This window comes from Juglans regia, chromosome 11, assembly GCF_001411555.2.
Source record: "Juglans regia cultivar Chandler chromosome 11, Walnut 2.0, whole genome shotgun sequence".
Classification (NCBI taxonomy): domain Eukaryota; kingdom Viridiplantae; phylum Streptophyta; class Magnoliopsida; order Fagales; family Juglandaceae; genus Juglans; species Juglans regia.
In genome coordinates, this window is record NC_049911.1 from 28592326 (window position 1) to 28612917 (window position 20592).

The 20592-nt window shown below is 34.3% G+C and overlaps 2 protein-coding genes and 1 non-coding gene across 4 annotated transcripts; 1 reads left to right on the forward strand and 2 right to left on the reverse strand.

Moving 5' to 3' along the window:
- Positions 1-1660: 1660 nt before the first annotated feature.
- LOC118343899 lies at positions 1661-1767 on the reverse strand. Its single transcript, XR_004797686.1, has one exon. It is a non-coding gene; the product is annotated as a small nucleolar RNA R71 (small nucleolar RNA).
- A 48-nt stretch (positions 1768-1815) lies between these two features.
- Positions 1816-6564, forward strand: LOC118343804. Its single transcript, XM_035682594.1, has 4 exons — positions 1816-2766; positions 2851-2950; positions 3866-5434; positions 5939-6564. Exons 1-4 carry the CDS (start codon positions 1816-1818, stop codon positions 6562-6564), a joined length of 3246 nt encoding a protein of 1081 aa, XP_035538487.1.
- A 2701-nt stretch (positions 6565-9265) lies between these two features.
- On the reverse strand, positions 9266-15516 carry LOC109000839 (protein PSK SIMULATOR 2-like). 2 transcript variants are annotated; one of them, XM_035682658.1, is made up of 13 exons: positions 15495-15516; positions 14694-15197; positions 13251-13549; positions 12999-13091; positions 12819-12909; positions 12294-12387; positions 11731-11828; positions 11336-11405; positions 10457-10560; positions 10267-10377; positions 10050-10126; positions 9852-9896; positions 9266-9775 (listed from the first exon to the last, which is right to left on the reverse strand). In XM_035682658.1, exons 2-13 carry the CDS (start codon positions 14973-14975, stop codon positions 9352-9354), a joined length of 1788 nt encoding a protein of 595 aa, XP_035538551.1. In that variant the 5' UTR covers positions 14976-15197; positions 15495-15516; the 3' UTR covers positions 9266-9351. The 2 variants fall into 2 exon arrangements, with proteins under 2 accessions (XP_035538551.1, XP_035538550.1); XM_035682657.1 differs by lacking the exon at positions 15495-15516 and adding an exon at positions 15317-15481.
- Between the last annotated feature and the right edge of the window lie 5076 nt (positions 15517-20592).

Genomic DNA, 20592 nt, shown 5'->3' on the forward strand with positions numbered 1-20592 from the left:
CAGTTCAATTTATTTTTCTGCAAGTTTGTATGTTTTTGGGTTTTGAATTTCAGCATATCTGATTGATACAGTATATTTTTATTCAGTGAATTTCATTTGAAACAGTATATGATGATGTTAGATTTTAATTTTCTTGAGCATTTTGTTAATCTAGAGATGATAGGCTAGATTTTTAGCTTGGGATTCAATGAGTAACCCGTGACTATTTGAGATTAGATTTACTTCAATATTTAGTGCTTTTGATGATTAACTTGATGGATTATATCTCAATGTGCATCTAGAAAATATTAGAGTTCTTTGTTCTTGGTTTAGATCAATTGTTGACGTAAAGGCACAATTGATACTTGAACAAGTAACATGTCTTTAATAATTTTCTTTCATTTTCTATGATTGTTATATAATTTATCAAGTAGTTTTATTAAAATAAAATTGTGGTTCATTTTTATATTATCCGACTATGATTTCTAGGAATGAGAAAATGGTCGAGAGAAAATAAAAAGAGAAGTAAATCCATCATCAAATTAGTGGGTGAAAATTGCATCCCAAGTGTTTGTTTAATTGTTTCTTACAAGTTTAAGTCAACTTCCATCCGATTTCTTTAAATCCCTTTAATCTTAGCAATTTTAGAAAAATAGATTCTCTTTTATTTTCAGCTTTGCTTATGCTTGAACGTCCCGACAATTTCACTCATAATTCACTCTACCCTCCCTTAGTAAATATCCACATTTAGGTGTTAATATTGTTAGTGGTTAAGTTTAGGAATTTATTTCTCTTTGCTGATTATTTTAAATTTTCGTGTCACTCCAAACGGTAATATGTGGTCTTGCGAAAATGAAATGTTTGCTAAATTCTTATTGTCCCTGTGAATTCGATCTTGGGATTTACCCTTGTATTACTTTGACAGCTTCTACGCTTGGAAGTCGAAATTAAAAGCTGATCAAGTTTTTGGCGCCGTTGCCAGGGACAACTGGTGTTTAGCAAAGCATTCTCATATTGTTGAGAAGACGTTTGTGGCGTTGTGAACCTCTTCACAACTTGGGTGACATTTTTCTTAATTTATTTTTTTTCTTTATTTTATTTTTATTTTGTTTTTTTTCTTTGTTTTGTTGTTGTTTGTCTTGCATATTCTTTTATTTTCTGTTCTTGTTTGTATGACTGGTTGGACTAGGGACCAAACTTCTCGGTTGGTTAGGACAGAATCACAAGCATATTTTACCTCAGCATCACTTTCTTTTGAGTCATCTTCTGACACTAATAGTACCATGGCTGAAAATGAGAATCATGATCGGGAAGTAGTGAATCAGAATAGGACACTTAGAGATTATTTACAACCTGTCAGAACTAGTACCCCCTCATGCATAATCCTACCTTTGAATGCAAATGTCTTTAATTTCAAACCTGGAATGATTCCATTAATTCCACATTTTCATGGCATGGATTCGAGAATCCGTACCTTCATATCAAAGAATTTGAAGAGGTTTGTTCTACATTCATGGACCCAACATGCACTGAGGAGGTTATTAGACTAAAGTTGTTTCCATTTTCCTTGAAAGATAAGGCTAAAACATGGTTAAATGCATTAAGACCTAGATCTATAGGCACATGGCAGGAAATGCAAACTGAATTTTTGAAGAAATTTTTTCCAATACATAGGACAAATGCACTTAAAAGACAAATCATGAACTTTGCCCAAAAAGATTCTGAAACTTTTTATCAAAGTTGGGAAAGGTTCAAGGATCTTTTAAATGCTTGTCCTCATCATGGTTATGAAAATTGGCGTTTGATAAGTTTTTTTATGAAAGTTTGACACCTAAAATGCGCCAATTTGTACAAACCATGTGTAATGGAGAATTTTTTGACAAAGAGCCTGAGGAAGCATTTGAATATTTTGATTACCTTGCTGAAAATGCTCAATCTTGGGACACAGCTGATGTGCATGATAGGTCTAGGCAAATTGAGTCTGGTCATGGAAAATACACTTTAAAAGAAGATGATGATTTGCGTGCTAAGTTAACCTTGTTGTCTAGAAAAATGGAAGCTATGGAATTGAAAAAGGTAAATGAAGTGCATGCTGTCCATAAAAATTTAGAGAAGTGTGGCATATGTGAGGATCATGGGCATGCAACTAATGAGTGTCCCACGATCCCCGCATTCAAAGAGGTATTGTTGGACCAATCTAATGCTGTAAATATGATACAAAAACCATATTCTGGTCCTTATTCTAATTCTTATAATCCAGGATGGAGAAACCACCCAAATTTTGGGTGGAGGAATGACCAGCAATTAGCTCCAGCAGCCTTGGCTCCAGGACCCTCTCAACTCGCAATTCAAGCACCTCCAATGCAAAAGAAGGGTCTTGAGGAGACGATGCATCAATTGTCAAACACCTTGCAGCAATTTATGCAAGGTCAAGCAACAATCAACAATCAAAACTCTCAAGCGATAAATGACATTCGGAGCACACTTACAAAGATGACAACGGCTTGGAGTTCTCAAGAGAAAGGAAAACTTCCTGCACAACCTCAACCCAACCCACAAAGTCAGCCACCACAAGGAGCGGTTGAGAGTTCAAATGTGAGGCAAGTGAAGGCGGTCACTACTTTGAGAAATGGTAAGGTGGTGAACATTCCAGCTCAAGGTTCAGACAAGGCTGGTAAGGTCTCTAAACTTGTACTAAATGAGGCTGAAAATGGTGAGTTTGAACAAAATGAAACTGAAACTGAAAATATTTCATGTCTTGTACCTGCTCCTTTTCCTCAAAGATTGGTTTCTCTGCACAAAGACAAACACCAAGCTGAAATTTTAGAAATATTCAAAAATGTTAGGATTAATATCCCTTTGTTGGATGCTATTCAACAAATTCCTGCATATGCTAAGTTTCTAAAAGATTTGTGTACAGTTAAAAGAAAATTAAATGTGCAAAAGAAAGCTTTTCTTACTGAGCAGGTCAGTGCCATAATTCAGAGTAATACCCCACCAAAATATAAAGATCCCGGTTCACCAACAATTGCTTGTGTTATAGGAAGTTCAAAAATTGGTCAAGCATTGTTAGATCTAGGTTCAAGTGTGAATTTGCTGCCTTATAATGTTTATGAGCAACTTGGTTTGGGTGAATTAAAACCAACTCCTATAATTTTACAACTAGCAGATAGGTCTATTAAAATGCCAAGAGGAGTTGTTGAGGATGTTTTGGTTCAAGTGGATAAATTCTTTTATCCCGTTGATTTTGTTGTGTTGGATGTTTACTTGACACCAAAATCTTCTTTTCAAGCACCTGTGATTCTTGGGAGACCTTTTCTTGCTACTTCAAATGCATTAATAAATTGTAGGAGTGGTGTTTTAAAGCTGAGTTTTGGGAACATGACTCTTGAACTAAATATTTTCAATATTTGTAGGCAACCTCAAGACTTGGAAGATGTACAAGAAGTGAATCTGTTGGAAAGCATCCTTGAGGAGGAGACTTATTTGGCATATCAACCCACTAACCTGCTGTTTGAGTTAGAAAATTTTTGTGAACTTCTCAATGATGACACCCCCATTGATGTTTCTCATGTTTTTAATGCAGAAAATAAATTGGAGACTAAATGGAGGCCAAAGATTGAGCAACTCCCACCATTGACAGCAAGTTTGAAACCTTCAGCAAATGAAATCCCCACACTAGAGCTGAAACCATTGCCAAGTGACTTGAAATATGCATTTCTGGGACCGGACAGCACCTTTCCAGTGGTGATTTCAGCCCAACTCTCTCATGATCAAGAAGGCAAATTGATGGAAGTCTTAAAGCAACACAAATGTGCCATTGGGTGGACAATAGCAGATATAAAAGGTATAAATCCTCTTGTGTGCACTCATAGGATTTACTTAGAAGAAAATGCTAAAGTTTCTAGGGAGATGCAAAGGAGATTAAATCCTACCATGAAAGAGGTGGTAAAAACAGAGATTTTAAAGTTACTTGACGTGGGAATCATCTACCCTATTGCGGACAGCAAGTGGGTAAGTCCCATTCATGTAATTCCAAAAAAATCTGGGCTTACCATTGTGAAAAATGAGAAAGATGAATTAATTCCTACTAGGATTTCTACTGGTTGGCGAATGTGTATAGATTATAGGAAGTTGAATGCCGCCACTAGGAAAGATCATTTCCCTTTGCCATTTCTTGATCAAGTGCTAGAAAAAGTTGCGGGTCATGATTTCTATTGCTTTCTTGATGGATATTCTGGTTTTTACCAAATAGAAATAGCACCCGAAGATCAAGAGAAAACAACTTTTACTTGCCCGTTTGGCACTTTTGCATTTAGAAGAATGCCTTTTGGACTATGTAATGCACCTGCTACTTTTCAAAGATGTATGCTTAGTATTTTCAGTGACATGATTGAAAACTGTTTGGAAATATTCATGGATGATTTTTCAGTGTTTGGCAGTTCTTTTGATGCATGTTTGACTAATTTACAAGCTGTTTTAGCCAGGTGTGAAGAGAAGCATTTGCTTCTCAATTGGGAAAAGTGTCATTTCATGGTTCAACAAGGCATAGTTCTGGGTCACATAGTCTCATCACGAGGTATTGAAGTTGATAAAGCTAAAATTGAACTTATTTCCAAGCTTCCTATACCCAAAACAGTAAAAGAAATCAGATCATTTCTTGGGCATGCTGGGTTTTATAGGAGATTCATTCAAAATTTTAGTTCTATCTCTAAGCCTTTGTGTGAGTTACTTATGCATGATGTTGCTTTTGAATGGACCTCTTCTTGTCAAGATGCTTTTGATAAGCTGAAAATTTTGCTCACCACAGCTCCTATCATGCAGCCCCCTGTTTGGTCTATTCCTTTTGAGATAATGTGTGATGCTAGTGATGTAGCCATAGGAGCTGTTCTTGGACAGCGTATAAATAAGTTCCCACATGTCATTTCTTATGCAAGTAAAACTTTAAATGGAGCCCAAAGAAATTATTCTACCACAGAAAAGGAATTGCTTGCTGTAGTTTTTGCATTAGACAAGTTTCGAACTTATATTCTTGGTTCTCCTGTGGTTGTTTTCACTGACCATGCAGCGTTAAAGTACTTATTGTCAAAGAAGGATGCTAAACCACGTTTAATCCGATGGATTCTTCTTCTCCAAGAATTTGACCTTATCATCAAAGACAAGAAGGGTGCTGAAAACGTAGTTGCCGACCACTTGTCTCGGCTTACATTTGCTGAAAATGATCACACTAACCCTATCATTGACTCTTTTCCTGATGAACAATTAATGTCAGTTGAAAATTTGCCTTGGTTTGCTGACATAGTTAATTTTTTGGTGACAGGACAAACTCCACCCCATTGGAGTGCTCAAGACATGCGGAAATTCAAGCATGAGGTAAAGTCATTTTTTTATGACGATCCTTACTTGTTTAAATATTGTTCTGACCAAATCATAAGGAAATGTGTGCCTGATCATGAGATACAAGCTGTTCTTTCTTTTTGTCATAATGAGGCTTGTGGGGGGCATTTTTCTGCAAATAAAACTGTTGCAAAAATTTTACAAAGTGGGTTTTATTGGCCACATATGTTTAAGGATGCGTATAATTTTTGCAAAACTTGTGAGCCATGTCAAAAACTAGGCACAGTCACTAAGAGAAATATGATGCCTTTACAACCCATTTTGGTCATTGAGATTTTTGATTGTTGGGGGATTGATTTTATGGGGCCATTTCCATCTTCTTTTGGTTATTTGTATATCCTCGTGGCTGTTGATTATGTTTCTAAATGGGTTGAAGCCATTCCATGTAAAACAAATGACCATAAGATTGTGCTTAAGTTTTTGAAAGAAAACATTTTTGCTAGATTTGGCATGCCTAGAGCTATCATTAGTGATAATGGAACTCATTTTTGCAACAAACCATTTGCTGCCCTCATGAAAAAATATGGTATACACCATAAAGTTTCCACTCCATATCACCCGCAAACGAATGGGCAAGCTGAATTAGCTAATAGGGAACTTAAGCACATCTTAGAAAAAACAGTCAACCCCAACAGAAAAGATTGGTCTTTAAGGCTTACTGATGCGCTTTGGGCTTATAGGACAGCCTTTAAAACCTCTCTTAACATGTCTCCTTATCGCTTGGTCTATGGAAAGGCATGTCACCTTCCAGTTGAGCTTGAACATAAGGCATATTGGGCTGTTAAACAAGTTAATTTTTCTATTGACCATGCTGGTTCTATGAGAAAATTTCAGATTTCAGAGTTGGATGAGCTTAGGCGAGATGCATATGACAATTCTAAATTGTCAAAGGAACGCATGAAGGTATTACATGACAAGCACATCCAAAGAAAGAGTTTTGAGCCCAATGAGCAAGTCTTACTTTACAATTCCCGCCTCCATCTATTTCCAGGCAAATTAAGATCGAGGTGGAGTGGGCCTTATGTAGTTAAGACTGTGTTTCCATATGGAGCTGTTGAGATTACTAATCCTCAAAATGGAAACACTTTCAAAGTTAATGGCCAACGACTTAAACATTTTTTGCCAAAACTTTCACATGAGGATACTTCTATTCCTTTGGAAGATCCCATTTATTCTCATGGTTCTTAACTCATTGTTGTTTTGTTTTAATTATTTTTTCTTTTTCTTTTTCTCTTTCTTTCCCTTTTATTTTTCTGCTTTTATTTGTTTCAGTTCTATGTTTTGTTCTTTCTTTCTTTTTCTTTCTCTTCAGTATATCTTTTCAGGTTCAGCACTGTTTATTCTTTTATGGTTTCATTTTTACGTTCACAATTCTTTCAGCTATCTCAGGTATTTCCCTTCGGCCCTATTTTCTTTCATGCTTTATTGCATTCATGATTTGCATTGAGGACACTGCTCATTTTTAGTTGGGGGGGTAAGGAGAGCCTTCTACCATTAGTCTCTCAGGATTAATTATTGTGGGGTCTGATTTTTTTTGTTGCTACCAAGCTACTATTTTCACACTTCTCTACTTAAGATCAGATAGTTGCAGTTTTGGGCTACATTAATTCTCATTGGTTAGTTTTAAGTTTGACACTTGACCTTATGATATGTCTTAGCAACTCAAACTTGGGAAAGTTACTTCAAAGCTATTGATTGATGACCTTAACTGACACAAACAGATACTTTTTGTGGTTTGTTTGACGACAATCAGTGGTTTCTTCTAAGCAACTAGCAAGAACTTCAATGAACCATATCTTAATGGCTTAGGAAAAGTGTGATAAAAAAAAAAAAAGGGTTGCAAGAGTACATGAAAAAAAGGGACAAGCTAGAGATCATGCAAAAATACAAAATAAAAAAATAAAAAAATAAAAAAAATGGTGCATGTACATTGGAAAAGGCTGCCTATCACCGGGATCTGTTAAAAAAAAAAATGGGTCTTTCAAAGTGTGATAGCGTGAAAGCCGCCAACGTAATGGTTTTGAATTGGAGTGAAGACCTTTTGGTCTTTCTTGAAAAAAGTTGCTAAGTTGAAACTATTGTGAGAGATCTTGAAACCAACAAATGAAAATCTGTTCACACACTTGGTGCACTCAAAGATCTCCAGCTTAAGTACATTTTCCTTGTTTGAGCTTTTGAGAATTTTATAAGCTTTTGTGTTGAGCTAAAACTTGACTTGACTATATTCTAATGCCCATGATTTCAATATGATTGATCTTTTGTAGAGATTTTTGAGTTTAGTAGCTCATTCTTGGAACCTACAATATTTTTGTCGCATTGTTTGCTAGAGACTAGCAAAAAGCTAGTTGGGGGGTGTGATAAAATGTCAAAAACTACATGATTAAATTGCTAAAGTGAGTGATTTGTTTAACCAAAATGTGAATGAGCATTTAATTATGTAGTAATTTTTAATACTTGACTCAATGTTAAATTCTGATTAATATCCCAAATTTTACTTTGATAATTTACTTATGTTGCAAGGCATCGTGGCTTCACTGCGAGAATTTGGTGTTGCAAAACGCAGAGCTGCAGGGACGTGAAACGCAGACCAAGTGGAACGAACTGGGCTGGAACGAACTGGGCGGAACCGAAGGCATGAAAAGCTGGGCTGCAGAGAGAACGAAACGCAGAAGGCTTAGAACGAAACTCACGTGGGCTGGCTCAAAACGCAAGCAACGAAGGCATGAAACGCAAGAGACGTGCGGGAGCTGAAACGAAACGTACGCACGCACGCAAGGCAGATTAAAACGCGGGAGTTGAGACGTGCGGGAGTTGAGACGTGCGAGAGTCAAAACGCACGCAGGGACGCATGAAACGGGGGAGAGAACGCACAGTATAAAAGGATTTTTTTTCGCACAGCGCTTGGGGGGTTCTTTTTTTTTCTTCAGATATTTTAGTTCGGCAGTTTTTTATTTTTTAGTCTTCTTCCGCACAGTTTTTTTTCTTCTTTTCAGTTTTATTTTCGCACAGTGTTCATCTTCCTCTTCAATTTATTTTTCCAGTTCAATTTATTTTTCTGCAAGTTTGTATGTTTTTGGGTTTTGAATTTCAGCATATCTGATTGATACAGTATATTTTTATTCAGTGAATTTCATTTGAAACAGTATATAATGATGTTAGATTTTAATTTTCTTGAGCATTTTGTTAATATAGAGATGATAGGCTAGATTTTTAGCTTGGGATTCAATGAATAACCCGTGACTATTTGGGATTAGATTTACTTCAATATTTAGTGCTTTTGATGATTAACTTGATGGATTATATCTCAATGTGCATCTAGAAAATATTAGAGTTCTTTGTTCTTGGTTTAGATCAATTGTTGACGTAAAGGCACAATTGATACTTGAACAAGTAACATGACTTTAATAATTTTCTTTCATTTTCTATGATTGTTATATAATTTATCAAGTAGTTTTATTAAAATAAAATTGTGGTTCATTGTTATATTATCCGACTATGATTTCTAGGAATGAGAAAATGGTCGAGAGAAAATAAAAAGAGAAGTAAATCCATCATCAAATTAGTGGGTGAAAATTGCATCCCAAGTGTTTGTTTAATTGTTTTTTACAAGTTTAAGTCAACTTCCATACGATTTCTTTAAATCCCTTTAATCTTAGCAATTTTAGAAAAATAGATTCTCTTTTATTTTCAGCTTTGCTTATGCTTGAACGTCCCGACAATTTCACTCATAATTCACTCTACACTCCCTTAGTAAATATCCACATTTAGGTGTTAATATTGTTAGTGGTTAAGTTTAGGAATTTATTTCTCTTTGCTGATTATTTTAAATTTTCGTGTCACTCCAAACGGTAATATGTGGTCTTGCGAAAATGAAATGTTTGCTAAATTCTCATTGTCCCTGTGAATTCGATCTTGGGATTTACCCTTGTATTACTTTGACAGCTTCTACGCTTGGAAGTCGAAATTAAAAGCTGATCATCGTGCACTCGATTCTCTGCTTGGGGAACAACCTGTGCTCCTGCTCAAAACCGTGGTTCCTCCATTTTTGGCCTTGGCAAAGTGCTGACTTTTGCTGATTCCAGGGGCCATCAAGCTACTAATCACCTCATCTAACAATTTCTTATCTTCCTGAGAAAGTTGCATTCCATGGGTTTTAGAAGTAGAGTTCAAGGATATGAAATGCTTCATCTTGGAGTGAAAATCGACTGTCTTTCCAGTTGGAGATCGTAAAGGCAGAGGCTTTAAAGCAGGATCTCTACGTCTTTTTAAGATGATCAAATGGTGTAGCAAGGTCACCAATTTAAGGATGTATTGATCCGTCTTCTCCTTGTCTGCATAATATAGCGTCTGGAGACGGATCGGGTTACAGGATGCGGTTGAACTGTTGTCGAACTCGATACTGTTCAATAAGAAAAAAACACTCTGAAGTATCATTCTAGTGACAGAGAAAGACAGAGAGCGAGAGTAAAACAAACCTAGCCCTTGCCCATTCTCCAACCCACCCGAAACCTTGATGTGCTCTGTCACCAAAAGCAACAGAAGGAAAATTGAGTGTTTGTGTAAAATGAAAGACTAACAAAAGATATTAGCTTATATTTGTACAAGAAAATAAATAGCAGTATGTAGAGATTAGGTAAATACAAAAAAATTCCCAGTGAAATAGTATAACCTACTTAAGAGTATTTGTGGCAAGTGGAAGTAGCAACTTAAGAGTCCTTTCCATTTCAGCATTGACCTGAAAAATCGAAAGCTGTACAGAAACAGAAGGTGAAGCAATTAAATATGTTAGAAAAAAGAAAGAAACGCTTGAGCTAAATATCCATGAAGAGAAATGAATAAGTAGAGAACAGAAGAAATGCCAAGGTTTCAACCATTCTTCAGAGGGCATACCTGTTCATTGAGATCAAGCATTCGGGAATGTAGAACCTTCTTAACACCATTTGGCAATGCCCGATATAATTGGTCCCTCATATTTTGGGGAAAGGTGGTTGGGCAAGATGCCTGTCAACATATAACCTTCCATTCATGGACACATACTTGGGAAAATCAATTATCTGAAAACAGGGAGATTTATACTTACAATTATACTTGTCTGGTTGATAATATTAGCATAGTGTAATGCAAGACCTGTTTCACCAAGTCTTTGAGGACCCTTCCTTTCCTCCTCACTAACCAATGTTATACCTGCCATGAATCAACAACTCTAAGAATTTATGATTGAATGATTTGAATCACATACTTCAAAGCCAACAACTTCAACCATGTCCAAATGACTTGTATTCGACCATATATAAATTAAAAAAATATATGGACATCGGCAATTCTAAAAATATTTCAAAAACTGCCTTGACATGATAAAACCATGCAGTAACAAAGGATCTACGTGCAGAAATTTTTGTCACAGATAATGTACTTCGACTTTCTGATCTATCTACATAGCAAGAAACAACTGACCGGTTAATTTGCTAGCTTAACTGTTCATAAAATAGGATGCCAAACAGAAAAAGACAAACACGATTCAACCAAAACCAATGCCTCGGACATGACTAAGGGATAGTTGGCAATAGGCAGAGACTTCAGCAAAACCAGTGCACATGTAGAAAAGATCAAGGCCGCAAAGAATATTCTATGCCATATTTTCTCATGGAGTATTGCTACACTATATTTTATGAAATATGAGGATAGAAGAGTAAAATCACATGTTTTTAAGTGGTGTGCAGGAGTGTGAGGCTTATGTTTAGAATTTTTCTTTCTCATAACCGAGATTCTACATACTTTGGAACATTTCAAAACCAGGGCATGTGTAGTGTAAAAAACAAAGTCTGCAAAGAAGATTCTACGCTATATTTTCTTGTAACTTAGATTCTACATTTATGAGGCAATTTAAATATTTCTTTTTAGGATTAAATACTTAGATGAGCTTTGTGGCTAGTCTCATTACGAGATGTACAACTCATACCATTGTTTCCAAAAGCTTCCCAGATAGCTTTATGTATGTGGGTGACAACATCCAAAAGCTTCTTTACAATCTGCAATAAGCAAAATAATTTGAAAATATAAGTAAAACTACAGAGAGAATAATATTCCACTCTATTCTGTGGAACATAAGACTAATAATGTAGGCACCTTCCTCCTTGACCTATGACAGATTCTATATCAAATAAATGTGTTTATATTTGACTGCCATTTCCGCCAAGGAAGGTAGTATAAAGACTAAATAAAACTGGCAGTTTAAATGATAAATCGAAGCACAAAGTACATAGAAGCAGATTCTAATGAAGTTTTCCAACTAGGTATCCAAATATCACAGTTTTATCTCTTCAGAAATAATGACACGTGCTCACAGTTATATACCTCTTCAAAACTTTTAGACCAAAGAGACTTCTTTTTCAATCTCTGTACAAGCTTTCTTTGTTCTTTAAGCTCGCTTTGAAAAACTGTAAGACTCTCTCCTACAATTACAAACGAAATGACCTGTTAATGAATTTAGTGCACTGCTGCCACTTAACAGACTTCTTGAAGAAACTGGACACATTTAACAATCAGTGGTTAGAACTTTAAAAACTTTTTCAAAATTTAATCCGTGGACAAGATATTATCTTCTAAGTTTAGAGGTTGATAGAGTAGTAGCAAATGATGAGACAGAAGGCCACAAAGCACAACGGAAGGTAGAAAATGAAGAATACTGCTTACAGGACAGTAGTTTTTCCAGGGTTTAAAGAAAGAGATTATATCTATTTTCCAAGGTAGAATTTGTATAGCATAATACGTGATTACTGAAATGTTGAGATGGGCATCTTGGTCCCATAGCATATGAAACTATTACTTTGAATGAACTAAACAGATCCAAGTTTTCACAGTATTATAGATATATTAAAAGCAGTCTGTGGTAAGAGAATAAGAATTTTATGCCCAACCTCGTCGAGGGAGATTTAAGGACTCCATTTCCTCAAGCTGTCGTCGATAATCTTGTTCAAATCTTTCAAAAGCATTCAACTCGTGGTATAATTCCTACACGAATGAACAAGTTATAGCTTCTTAGAGTAATGCATGCTAGTCGTAGCCCAAGGGATAAAATCCAAATTCAAGTGGAGATAGACAAAATGGAAAATTTATATAAAGCATGAAAAATTAGTATTACAGTAAAAAACTGCAGAGTATACACTTAACATGATTCAATAAGACATCTTCAGTATGTTTCAGAAGTGGAAACATATTACGTGTTTCAATGCTAGTAGAAGCGAACTATATATACAAGCATATTTACTTGTATTTTTATGTACTGCCAAAGATTAAGCAATAAAATGCATAAAGCAGATAGGAGGAACTACTAGCATCATGTAGCCTTTGTAAAGGATGATCAAATGCTTCCCTATGAAATTACACAACAGTACTTCACCAACTAGCAGCACATATAAATGCAAAGCTTTAAATTAACTTACAGAAGTGTGCTGAGCCAGCGTAGTCAACTCCTGAACTGTTGTTTCTGCATCAACTATAATTTTTTTGCGGTTTGGACCGTCAGTATCTAATCTGAAATATTTATTACAAACTGTTCAGATCTATATTCGCATGCTCAGCAAAATATACTGACCATACCATATTTTATAAAGTCAACTTACTTGGAAAAGTATTCACCCATATTGTGCCACTGTGGATCTTTGCACATATCTCCAAATCTAATTACTTCCCGCAAGAAAACTTCAAACTCCTGCCTAAAAATGCCCCGAGGTCAAAAAAAGAAAAAGAGAAGATAGAAATTATATGGTATGAAAGGTAAAGAAAAGAGTTACAATTAAATCCTATCAAACTAGACATAAAAGACAGCCAAACTTCATATCAAAAGCAAATTATTCTCTCTAACAAGAAACAACCTTTTGTCGGCAGCAGCAAAACTCAGCAATTCCTCCACATTGGTGGAAACTAATTGTTTTACGCTCGAATGTAAAATCTCTTTTTTCAGGGCCTGGATATTTTCTTTAGAAAGAGATTGCAACAAGTATGTGCCTTTGGCTATTGTGTTAGCTACTTCAAATGCAAATATGGATATTTTATTCCATCTTGAAGCCAAACCAAACCCACTATAGGCATTAAACTTTGGCATGTGAGTTCCAAGTGAGTCCAGAACATCTCCTGCCCTCTCACCAGCTCTTCCTAGTCCCTTCTGAATAATCTGCAAAAGCAGAAAACAAAATAAACCATAGTATAGAAAAGTGACAGTGTATCGAACGCTAATAAAGTAACGTTATTCCCTTGAACAGAATTCTAAATCCTTGCATTCAACTTATTTGATAATCTAGTAATGCAAACCCAGACAGATACCGAATGATTATTGCATCCAGATTATGTATGATAGAAACATTTTGGCCTGAAAGATTCGGTCTATTTAATGTTTTAGACTTGACAACAGAAATCATCTTAGCCACATAAAATTGTCATTAAATACATATCAGGGCCTTTTATGTTTTGTTCTTGGCTGTATCAAATCATTGAGTACAACGCATCTTATATTACCCGTTCAAACCATAGAACAATTCAGGATCAGTTTACTGTTAGGATGCCTCAGGTGCTGTCATAATAATTTTCAAACGAGATACAAGATTCATTTCCTTTCTTTGGGTGAGAATATAAGCTTCATGCACCGAATATTAAGCAGGCAAACGAATTCCATTATATATCCCCTAAACCGAGTAAAATTATCCTTTTCCAGGAATATGTGCGAGGATGAAGTAACCAATTCCAAAATCCAGAGATGGCATAATTTGTTGAGTCCCCCAGTTCATGCTTATTGAACCAACCATCCTGTTCCAATGAATACATTCTCAACTCACTAATGATGGGAAACATAAAGTTTCCAATAAGTTAATAACATCAACTCCAGTCATGAGGATCACAAATACCTTGGTAGGAGAAAAAACTTGAGCCAAAATGATAATGGGATGTCCCACAATGAAATTGGTCTTCTAGGTTCATTATTTTGCATCTTTAATTTTCTTTGCCGGCGTAAATTTTCTTGAATTGTCAAAATACAATAGCTTTTCCTTCTATGCAGTTATCTTTTAAGTATTTCTTTGCACATGCAGTTCTATTAAACTTCTCTACTCATCAACAGCGCTATATCTATCGATTACTCTGCGGAGAGTATCATCGAGATGCATATGCCAATCTGATCATGAATTTTCCTTTAAAATAAACTGCTAATTGACTACCACGAAACGAATACACACACACACGCATACATGCATACATAAATATATACTAAAAAATGTAACATTGAAATCAACAACCATAATCAAATTAACAGTCGTCGAACGTACCTTGCTTGTCCTGCTTGGAGTCGAAGGCTTCGACCGAGTCGGCGTGGCAGGCGACGACTTTGACCAAGTCGGCGACGATGGCTTCAAGCCACTGGTCAACGACTTTCGCACCACAGGCGAATCAGTATTTCGCATCGTTTTGATGAAAGCATCCGAATCAGAATCCGAATAACCATCCCCTTTCAGCTTACTAACACCCTTTATCTTCTCGAGCTTCTCAGAAATATTTTCTCTAACTTTGGCATTACCCTTCGCCACCCCACCGGAGCACACCGCTCCCATTGTTGTCCCAAACGGTACAAAGTGAAAGAGTTTTCAACTTCTTGCGTGTAGCATAATTTTGAAGAAATTAATTTTTTTTCTCGAATGAAAATACGTAAGTTCAATCGGCTGAGACTAATATAACAGTTCACCCAAGCTGTGTTCGGAATTTGTTGAAAAGAGTCAACATAACCAGACAGACTCCGAGTATCGATTCCTTTGTATTCTTAGTTCCTGAAAAAACTAGAGACAGAAACCAAGTGATTTTGAAGAACAAACCCGATGAAGTTCATATAACTGCAAGAGTGAAGAAAGAAGAAGAAGAATAATATGAGAAGACGGATGAGGAGAAAGTTTCAGACTTGCTACACCGAACGAGAAAAGGATATATACTCCACAGTTTTGACTGCGTGATGTAGATTACGGATTTTCTTCATGATTGCCAAACACCGCGTTGCAAAGAGACAGTTCAAATCTTTCGTGGGAAAATATTTCTGTATAGAATCAAATGTGAAAAACGAGCCGAAAACAAAGACTTACACCAAACACCGTGAAGCGCGAGAGACAGAAGAGACAGATAATGGAAGTTCCGAGTCCCAGTCCCGCCCACCGTCTCTGAGTTTTTGAGGTGACTGTCGTAGTCAGACGTTGAATTTCACTATTACTATTATACCCCTCGTTGTTCTGTTCTCTACCTCAAAGTCGTTCGGTGTACCTTACCGGGATTTCGCCACCCCAGATTAAAATCTCCAGTCCAAGCGGAAGAAGGTCAAACTCAAAGCTAAGTAAGAAACGGCACAACACTTGCCACGTTCATAAAACTATTGGCCTATAATTAAATGCAATCGTAAACATACAAGTATTGTATAATTATTTTAAAAAAAATAAATAAATATAAAATTTATATAAAATTAAATTAAATTTTTATAAGTAGATCTCATATTTTTTTAAATGACTGCACGATATTTACGTATTTTACAATTATATATAATATTACTTTTAAAATAATAATTATATTTAAAAAATTTTACACTTCACGTAGGTCAATTATATTTACCGTCATGAGTTCGAAAATATTACATAATTTTTAAAAAATAAATACGAGATAAAAAGAAAAATTAATTATTTAATAATAAACTTTACTTTTTTTTTATATGATATTTATACACTCTACGATTATACGTAGTATTATTTTATTTATTATTATTATGTATATAAACTTTTTTCAGACTTGAGCTTAAATAAAACTTGGTATTTTTAATATTATTGTGAAAAAATAGTCAATCAGATGTTAACTAGCTTATACAGCGGACTATGTGTTCAAGCAGGGGAGACATAACTGAATATGTAGATTATAGTTTAGACAGTATTTATTTAATTAAATTATCAGGGATTTTGGATAAGTACGTTGGCCTCACATAAATATTTAGTATCGTGTAGATTATCAAACTGCTTAGATCGATCGATCAATCCATCGATCAGTACTTATGAGTGTTGTGAAAAAATATGACAGTACATGAATGATTGAGATTAAATGCATCGGATGAAATGTGTAATCTTTTCTTAATGTCTTGATTTTATTATTGCATATATCTTCCTTTATGTCCTTTAGGTTTCTTTTTATTTCCAACTGTACCTATATATATATATATATATATATATATGCACAATCAATCAATTTCAAAATGGACTTCCATTTTAAATGAAAGCCAAAAAAGGGAATTAAATTTGCATGTTCCCTTACTTATTATTAATTCGTCAAACGATGAAGAAATTATGCAACATCATTTACTTTGTTATTATTATATATATATATCATTTATATATATATATATATCTGTGTGTGTGTGTGTTTCATGTGTGTGTGCATGTGTGTTAGAGAGGAAAGAGATATAAACAAATTAGAGTTATAATAGCGTGAAGTGGAAAATATGATAATTGATACATAGAGTACGTATTGGACATTTTTTTATTGGTTGACCAAACTTTTATTGGCCACAATCTATCTTCTTGAGTACTTGAGATATATAATCAATCGAAAAGGATATCATGTATATATATATATATAAGATCGATCTAGGACATATGTACCTTGGAAAATTTATAGAAAAAAAGGGAAGCCTGAGGGTCAAGATTATCGAGGCACTAAAACTGGGAATAATGTACTTAATCGGTCAATAATCCAACTAGGGATGCACATATATATACACGTACAACACATACTAGCTAATCTTTATTGTGTTATATATGGGAAGTTAAGAAAAATACAGGGCTTCGAAATAACGGTGTAAGGGGATTTTTTTTCACTTCACAAGCCCAATGGGCCTCGGTTCGATACCCGGCCCCAGGGTCTAAGCTTATCTATGAAGAAATGCGCTTACAAGGAAAAGCAACTGGGTGATTAATGGGACGGACATGCTTGACATATCTTGACCACACTTTGATAGTGGGGACTTGTACAGGGCATAGCAGAAAAGATGGAGAACACTTGATCATCTGACATGGGAACATTGACCGACCACTGAAGATAAAGTAAGATCAAGGACAATTATCCGAGTTACACATTATATTAATGACGATGTTGCAGAGCCACACAACATTAAATGACTTTGACAAAATGAACAATATAAAAGATACAGACTCCATAGGGACAAACACGATCTGTCCCCTTCCTAGACCCCCAATATAAATAGTAATTCTTAAGTGCGAGAAATTTTTTTTTATTCTTAAACTCTTATACTTATTTACAAATTTTTAAGAGACTTTACTGACTTTCATATCAAGACTTCTTTAACTCCAAGGTCACTCTCTCTCAATTATCTTCTTCGTTATTTTTATAAGCCTAATTTTAAATAACTAAGTTGTTAGAATTTGACTAAAAAACATATGAAACACAACGTTTACAAACGGTGTAAGGTTTGAAATCTCGCAACATGATGGCATGGAACATGATGGCAACCATGCAAGTGGCACGTGAATTATTTTCCGTTGTCGGTGTACTTGACATATCTAGCATTCAGCCTTTTTAGATTTCTTAAGGTGGCTAGACTAGGTAGCAATGTAGCATCAACAAATATTTTCTAAAATTCTAATTTCTTTTGAAAAGTAAGCGTTTCAAAGTGTAATGTCTATATATATTGAATAATATTAAATACAGTTTTGTGTATAAAATCTATACTGTAAATATATATTCGTATCTCAAAGACGTGCAGAATGTTCTTTTCAAGGAAGGTGGATTTTATTAGTTAAAGACTTTTTAAGTATCCGTTTTAAGTTGCATTTAGATAGTGAAATAATCTTAAATATTTTATAAATAATAATAATAAAAAATTAAATAAAAATTAATAAAAAAATAATAAATAATAATAGATTATTCTCAAAATAGTCTACTGCCTAAACTAACCCAAACAATTTACAACTTTAATTTGATAGCATGGATATTTTTGCAGATTCTAATTACAAGAAGGTGGCTCCGTGTTGACCTTGACGTTTGACCAACTTCGATTTGGCAATTAATTAAGGAAAATGATGGGGACCGATGAGAATTCCAAATCGACCGATAGTGATTTTTTGTTAATAATTAAGAAAGTATTTATTAATAAATTAATTTTTTTAAAATATTTTAAAAATACAAAAAAAAAATCATTTTTATCAGTCTAGCTTTCGGTACCAATAAAAGCAGGATGCATTAATTAAATGACAATGTTTTAAAAAAAAAAAATATGCTTCTTGCAATAGCGTGGAGGAGTTGGCATGCAATTGTGGCCCATCTGGAAAATGATTTCATTTTCGGCAAACCGTTTTGGCAAAACACATTGTGACGCCACTTCTCCCTTATTCTCTCCTTCATCGCACCTCTTTCTCTCCTTTTGCTTGTTTCTCTCTCTTTAAAGCTTCTTTTATTTTCTTCCACAAATAAAACTTCCTTTCCAATCACCATGGTTTCATCTTTACAATTCTAAAAACTTCATTCCCTTATTCTTCCTTCTTCGCAACCTAAACTTTTGCTATCCTTCCAAGATGCAGGACTATAAGTACGATACTTGAGTTTTGTATTTTTCACTTGCAGCAAGCTTCCATGCCTGCAAATCACAAGCAAAAATATTTAGATAACTTTCATAGTATTCAAATGTAAATGGAATAAGATATAAACAGCAAACCTTTCTCATTCTAAAACTAACTTTACACTTTGCCTCTTATAGCCTGTCATGACTAGAGCTCACTTGGAAATATAATTTTTAGTTCATAAGTGAATTCATATAAATGAATTCCTATAAATATTAAACAATCAATAAAGAAAACTGGTAAACAAGAAAAAAGAAAAAAATTTACTATGATGTGCCGAAGTATGGGTTTACGAACCGAGTTAAAGAAAGAGAACAAATCAATTTGCATAGATCATTCACAAATTTTGCAATCAACCCTTTTATACCATAATTTTTCGCCGTGCAATTCTTTACTTGTAAAAAAAAGTCATAGAAAGGCATGAAATAGAAAAAGAGTGCATATATTTTCTTTCATTTGCTTAAAACTAGTGACAAATGGAGGGAATAAGAGAAAAACGGTAACGATGGTGGTGTCTGAATATGTAAGAAATCTTGGAAGCGACTAGTTTTCACTCATTCGTACTGCTGCAGAGCTGACAGAAACGACAACGATGGTGGTGTCTGAATATGTAAGAAACTTTGGGAGCAACCATGAACAGGTGGTTCCAGTAATAGTGTTTGTGGTTGTTCTTTGTTTTTGGCCTTTCAAGTCTATTTTCTCCTTTGTTTTCATTTTTTTTTAAATATCAGCTGACGTGGCATGACACCACATCAACCGACTACACGGCGTCTACATGAGTCGACTGTGTATAGAATAATTGTTTTTTTTTTAAGAAATTAAAGGACAATGTTAGGAGCCGCGGAGAATGTATTTTATGTATAATTTGTTTTTGCAAATTATATGAAATGAAGTGAGATTAAAATTAAAAGTTAAATAAAATATTGTTAGAATATATATTTTTTATATTATTTTTATTTTGAAATTTGAAAAAATTAAATTATTTATTTTATTTTGCATAAAAATTAAAAAAAAATTATAATAATTAGATGAGATGATTTGAGATAAATTTTAAAAACAAATGAGCCCGTAGAAAATGCTTGGAACTGATAAACTGACCTATGGACCATACAAATGTTTTTTTTTTTGTTATTTAATCATTAAGGTAGTGATTATTAGTAAATATATATGTATTTAAATATTTAAAAATATGTAAAAAAATAATAATCTATAGTGATCAGTCCAAACTATGATACCTTTTATCGATACCAGTAGTAGCTGCAAGACCCACTTTTAGTGCATTTGAATTATTTGTTTCTTTTAAATATTTTAAAAATATTTCTAATTTTTTTAAAATACAGATATTCACTTGTAATCACTTTATTAATTATTAAAAAATAAAATAAAATAAAATAAAATACATGAACAATCAAATTAATAGAGGCAATATCAATAACTACTTAGAATTTTCCTTAATTGAAAATTAAAAAGATGAAGAGAACTTGCACGGAGCACGCTCTTCCCTCTTGTTTTTTCTTTGAAAAATGATAAACATAAAATAAAAATTACAATCTTTTATACAATTAGATTTTAA

What these genes read in the sequence shown, in the direction of transcription:
- LOC118343804 (XM_035682594.1), top strand. Translation starts at nt 1,816, where the DNA reads ATGCGCCAATTTGTACAAACCATGTGTAATGGAGAATTTTTTGACAAA. An exon ending in CTCCTTTTCCTCAAAGATTG is followed by an intron (nt 2,767 to 2,850) that starts GTTTCTCTGCAC and finishes TTGTTGGATGCT; the next exon opens with ATTCAACAAATTCCTGCATA. An exon ending in GAAATGTGTGCCTGATCATG is followed by an intron (nt 5,435 to 5,938) that starts AGATACAAGCTG and finishes CATATCACCCGC; the next exon opens with AAACGAATGGGCAAGCTGAA.
- LOC109000839 (XM_035682658.1), bottom strand. Translation starts at nt 14,975, where the DNA reads ATGGGAGCGGTGTGCTCCGGTGGGGTGGCGAAGGGTAATGCCAAAGTT. An exon ending in TGCTTGATCTCAATGAACAG is followed by an intron (nt 10,127 to 10,266) that starts GTATGCCCTCTG and finishes GTTTCTGTACAG; the next exon opens with CTTTCGATTTTTCAGGTCAA. An exon ending in CTTGCCACAAATACTCTTAA is followed by an intron (nt 9,897 to 10,049) that starts GTAGGTTATACT and finishes TTTTGGTGACAG; the next exon opens with AGCACATCAAGGTTTCGGGT.